Source organism: Phytophthora infestans, genomic scaffold (genome assembly GCF_000142945.1).
Source record: "Phytophthora infestans T30-4 supercont1.6 genomic scaffold, whole genome shotgun sequence".
Lineage (NCBI taxonomy): Eukaryota > Oomycota > Peronosporomycetes > Peronosporales > Peronosporaceae > Phytophthora > Phytophthora infestans.
Genome location: NW_003303753.1, coordinates 4,059,943 through 4,065,942, shown reverse-complemented (window position 1 = coordinate 4,065,942; position 6,000 = coordinate 4,059,943). Strand labels below are relative to the sequence as shown.

Genomic DNA, 6,000 nt, shown 5'->3' with positions numbered 1-6,000 from the left:
GTGCTTGATGAAGAATCGGCCCTACGTTTGCGCTGACACAATGCGAAGTGTCTCGCTCCCCCGGCGTATTCGCCTTAAGCTGCAGCAGCACCTTCATGTCTGCCGCCAACTCGCCAAGTATCCTGCGTGGAGCCACTGCAAGCTCGCCGTCTGGGTCCAGTCCGCGTTCGGGCTACCAAAGCCGCCTTCCGTCCATACTGTCTCGAAGCTGCTGAGGAGGGAGGCACAGTTGCTCTCGACATCGATTGACTATTTAGACAGCAAGAAGGCCTCGTCACCCACGTGGTTGCTGCTGGAGACGTACTGGGTGGAGCAGTTGGCAGAGTTTGAGTCGCGACGTGCTGCGGTAGCTTGCGCGAGCGCTCGCTGAGATCTTAAAGATACCTCTCACAAAGTAGGCGAAATTTACCAAAAGCGGATGGCAGCACCACTTTATGGCTTGCCACGGCCTCAAAAAGCTATGTTTTTGGGGAAATCTAAGAGGCCACGATGGCTGCAGGATATGCCTAGTTTGGCTACATATCACGGCACTGGGAAGGGCTGGATGACAGTGAAGCTTTTCCAAAAAAGGCTACAAATACTAGACAAGGTGATTGCTGAGCATGGCATACATATTCTGCTGCTGGATAACGCCAGACTATGGACCAAGGGGTCATAGCGTGGCTGAAGCAGCGCTTTATGTCTGCACGGACAGAAGAGGCAGCTCTACGCTTACTTGACGGGGACACGGACCCGTACAGTATCGTACCATCCGAAGCGCTTCAGTGAATATCGAATGCCGCGAACGAGGTACCGTCACAGGATACTAGAAACTACTGGAGACATGTTGGTTTATATGTTGATGAAGTGAAATTGACGATCTACTCAATCCGATCGAGTAAGATATTAATGTTTTAATACAATACATTTGAGACCTCCTCGATTTGTTTTGACTTAAGTAACGTATACGCCTTCAGTTCTTAATTCGTTGTACCCTTTCTTATTGCCGCTACTCCCTGTACATGGACATGTACCGTGTAACCTTAGTTAAGAGGTACACTTGATCTGCATTGTAAAAATGTGTAGTGAATCTTCATAAAATAGCGATACTTACGGTGCCAAGTTTAGCTTGGGGAACGTTATAAAATGTTGAGGCATACTTGTTGCTTCTGATTGGTTAGATGGTGGTGTATTTTTAACAAAGAGTATCCCATAACTAAGCTTTTACGGTATTTGCAATCATGTACATGTACAGTGCTGCTGTACATTTATCGTTTACTGTTCTAGTACATGTAGTGTATGATCGGCGAAAACAGACACAGTACCGGTGGCAATCTTAGGACAAATACGATCTGATGATCATCTGTAGTGTTCATGTACTGTACATGTATCTACAGTCGCAATTCAGTACGAGTCAGAGAGGTGGAAATTTTTAAGTTGTACAGTACAAATTGCTACAGTGTACTGCTAAAGCGCATTACCTTCAGTCACTCGGGTGCTGTCTGCTGCAGAACTAATAGCTAAAAAAATATGTGTGTCTTAATTTATTGCTCTTGTTTGTTAAATTTCAACAGACACGAATTAGGATCATAATTACAATTAAACATGTGCTATTACGGGCTACTTTGTTTAAAGGATACATCACGAGGACGTTTCATTAAATTACTGTAGTCTATCCAACATATCAGCTTGGTACCGTATGATGGGACTTCAAGCTCGCATAATCCCGAACTTCAATGTGTTGACCACAGACTGGTACAGGTAAGTCCGCACGGGGTAATTTCAAAATCGTGCCCCTTTGACCGAAAAGAGAGAAACCTGAGAATTTGAAAATAAAAATGGCGATTACATTGATTTTTTATAAGATAGGGCACCTTTTTCACATCTCAAGGTAGTCTTCAATAACACCTACATCCGCTTTAATTGGCCTCCCCTGGTAGATTTTCCGTCATTTTTCAAGGGGTGCTTTTGAAAACTTCAAAAGGGTATTTTGTATTTTTCCTAAACGCAGTACCCCCTGTGGACAATGTCCACTGGACATGGCTGTACAAGTATCACGAAAGGGCTATCGGTTCATATTTACATTATGGATGTCTTTAAACATACATTGTACAGGCAAGTTACAGTACAGTCCCAGCTGCAAATTGCAACTACAGTACATGTACAGTATTACACCTAGCACTGCAACTGCAACTTGCATGTACAGTTGTTTACAGTATTATCGTCAGAACAGACGAGGTCAGGCACAAATCATGCTGAAAAGCCAGTTAGCTTCAACCTCCGAAACTTCAGTTTCAAGCGATACGGAATTTTGACATGCTCCTTGATACCCACATATTATTATTGCTGAAGCTGGTGTCCGTATCACTCAAAACCGCACCAACTTTTTTCGAGATTCCAAGACGAACTCATTCTTCATTTCTCCTTTACCGTCCAAGTTACTCTACACCATGGCATCTGACACGGCTGAAACAATCGTCAGCGTCCTCGCGACCATCGCTACGGTCTGTATCTTTCTGAGTATGGTACCTGGTATTTGGGCTGCTCATAAGAAGAAAAGTATGGTGGGCATCAACTACTACCCGCTCGCAATGATGTATGCCCAGTCCGCTGGTTGGGCTATCTACTCTTGGGCTGATGACTCCTTCTTCCCCGTGGGAGCCGTCAACTGCCTCGGTGTGCTGCTCGGTGCCATCTTCTCGGGCGTCTGTATCTTCCACGAGACAAATTCCAGGGTACGCTACATCGCCTTTTTCCTTTTCGTCTTCGCCATCACGGTCGCTTTGGTCGTGTACCGATGCCAGAGCTCTCAAGACGACGACGATATCGCCAAAGTGCTAGGCTATTGTGCAGACGTCCTCGCCATTATCATGTTTGGATCACCGCTGCTGCAGCTTGGAGAGGTCGTTAAGACGAGAAACTCCGAGGTCATTGCAGCGCCTATGGCTATCTCCGGCGCCATCAACGGTGTCTTCTGGTCAATTTACGGAATAATGGTAACGGATTACTATGTCATCGTCCCAAACGTCATCAGCGGCTGTTTGTGCTTCGTACAAGTGTTTTTGATCGTCGTTTTTCCACGTAAGAGCGAAGACGACAAATCGCTCAAGTTCTTGGAGAACCGATCCGTTAGCGAAGTGTAAGAAAAGCAGATACATGTAACCAGATACCCAATACGTATGCAATTTCCCATTTATTCTTCTCGTTCAATTTTATTACGGCCAGCTAGAATGCAGCCAAGAGTATGTAGCGTATATACAGTCGTGCACCTCCAATTCGGCACCGGTATCAGTCGGTACCCTGCCAGATTTTATGATTACGCGAATCGGATGCGCAATTACCTTTGCCCATCACCACCCTAGCAATTAACTTCAACGGTTTTCCTCTCCTCTGACACGCCGCATCGATCTGATTTTAAATTTTGGATCGGACGTCTTCATACAAACACACACTTTGATTTTTACCGCCAAAGACAATGGGACATCGCCCTTCCTCCTACATGTCCCTAACTCTAGCACAAAAGCAGTCTTTGTGCGAGAAGCACAAGTCAGATCCTGCATGCTCTCACTCCGAACTTGCTCGTTGGGCAACGGAGCGCTTTAATACCTCCCAACCAGTGAAGCGCACTACCGTCCAAAGTATTCTTAAGCGGTCGGCGGACGTTCATCATTAAGTGCCTGAAGAACGAGTACCAGAACAAGAAGCAAGCCGCGGAGCTGGACCTGTTCTACAAGGGTGTTTTTTACACGCCGGTCGACGTTTACTCCGCCATAAACTGGTTGTCTGAAGGCTGGAACAACATATCTGCAAAGACAATTAGAAACTGTTGGTGCCACACAGGCATCGTCTCAAAACTAAACGTAATTTTTGTACTGAATTAACAAAATCAATATCAGTGCACTGGATTTGCGTTTGTTTTTTGCTTTACGCTGTGCACTTATGCCCTGGCACTGTTGATATGGTCCGCCCTGCCGAATTGGAGGTGCACAACTGTATACGCTCGCAGTCACCGCTCACCGTAACTTCTACCGTTGCATTATTTTCATTTGCGTGCATTTTACTAATCTGTTTATTTACTCCTTTCTTTGCTCGCGTTGGATTCACCAAGTTAATGAACGCGCTAGAATGCGACGGCTACTAAAAAAAGCCATAGCTCAAATGACTGGTATTTTAAGAACATGACTAATCGGAATCGGAACAAACTGGAGAGAAGATTATTAAAGTTTTGCCGAAAAACGCGAGCGAAAGTGCGCATGTTACTATTATTTCAAAACATCATTGTTTATGCTACCAGCCTCAAGCATATAGTTCCGTAGACAAAGTCGTGGTGATAGCTTATAGAAGCATCAAGCGCTTACTGAAGTCTAAATTAAACGATAAAAAGCTTACACGATACTGGCATGGTCCTTCTAGGTACTAGTCTACAAACACTAATACATGCCGACTATAGTTGCTGCTTGTTAGTGTCTCGCAAATGTAGAAAAAAAAATTTTCAAGATCCTGTGAGTGCCTACAATTTTTGGTATGTTTATAGCACGATGTTACTGCCCAGGTTTTTGGTGCATAGATGTGCGAATTAAACCTGGTACACAACCTGAAGCAGGATTGAAACCAGGTCGTAATGTATTTCGCATTGAAATAAAAATGTAATTTACGCATCTTGGCCTTTCTTTGTTTTGTTTAGAGCTCTGCATCCTCACGAGACGGTAGAATAAAAGGATTTGCACAACCCAATTTGTTGAAGTGCGGAGGTTGCTGTAATCGTAATGATTGGATAGCAGGTCTGCAATTCTTGTGTGGGGCTCATACAGTGTCTGGGACGCCAGTTTTGTGCATGTAAACGTGACACGCCACATCATCCCAGGTATTCAAACAGGTTTTACTCCAGGTTGTTGTACTTAGAGCGATATCAGCACGATATCCCAAATATGTGAAGGGGTATCTAGCAGGTTTGACAACAGGTTCTAAAACAGGTTTTTGTACTTGAGGTTTTACCGGCGGCAATACGGATAAGCTCGGACTCAAACACTACTTCAATATCTGACATGAAATGAGTGCATTTATTGCCTTAGTAGTGCGGACAACATCCGAACTCTAAAGCTATTCAGCTGAGGGTCCTTCTGCACATTGCTGATCTTGTCGTCAAGAAGCCTCCACATAAAGTTGAGTACGTAAATACCACAGCTATTCCCGTCGTTCTGGGTAGGAGATGCCACAACAACGGATTTGTACGAAGCAAACTTGCTCTCTTTGCAAAGGCGCGTTTTGATTTTGTTCAGGTACGCAATGTAGTCTGGATCTCCCAAAGAGTCGTAAATGAAAATGCTCTTGGTCGCAGTGTTGATCACAATGGACGTCCAGTGAATGCGATCAAAATCGAGTGGAAGGAAAACGAGTTTCGTATCACACGTCTTCAGCTCTTGCACAACATCAGCGGGTAGCTCCGCCATTCTCACCTTCCTGTTCAGTTTCAACTCCTGTGTCAGCATAACTCGAACAACCCGCCTGGTTTGTACCCTTTGAGCAGCTGTAACCTTCGGTCTTCCGGCGCGCCTCACCTTTTTGCTTAAGTTAATCGACTTGATGGTAGACGATTCCGTTGTTGATAGATCCTTGCAGCCGTCCTCTGTAGAGTTCGTCGTAGGTTCACTAGCTTGACTGCCAGGTCTTACACCAGGTGTAGATGTAGGTATTGCGTCAGGTTTTTCGACACTACTTCTTTTCAAGTCCGAGTCATTCCCTGTTTCTTGAGTCTTGGCCTCTCCTTCAACATTGTCCGTATCACGTTTTTGTGATATTATATCCTCGCACGCTTCGACAAATGTGTTCGAGTCTATCTCGCAGATGTTGAGCTTTTGTCCTTTAAACCCGACAGGTTTGTTCCCAGGATTCCTCCCAGGTTTTATAGGTTTTCCTGGATTTAGGACAGCATCTTCGGACTGACAGCGATCAGGTTCATACCGCGCTTCTGTGATTCCCGTTCGTAGTTTGCGCAAATATCCGTTGAGGAATTCAGTTTCC

At 44.9% G+C, this 6,000-nt stretch overlaps 1 protein-coding gene across 1 annotated transcript; it reads left to right on the top strand.

Moving 5' to 3' along the window:
* Window positions 1-2,429: 2,429 nt before the first annotated feature.
* On the top strand, window positions 2,430-3,122 carry PITG_04981 (uncharacterized protein; the record flags this gene model as incomplete). Its single annotated transcript, XM_002905622.1, has 2 exons — window positions 2,430-2,688; window positions 2,794-3,122. 2 exons carry the CDS (start codon window positions 2,430-2,432, stop codon window positions 3,120-3,122), a joined length of 588 nt encoding a protein of 195 aa, XP_002905668.1.
* Window positions 3,123-6,000: the final 2,878 nt, after the last annotated feature.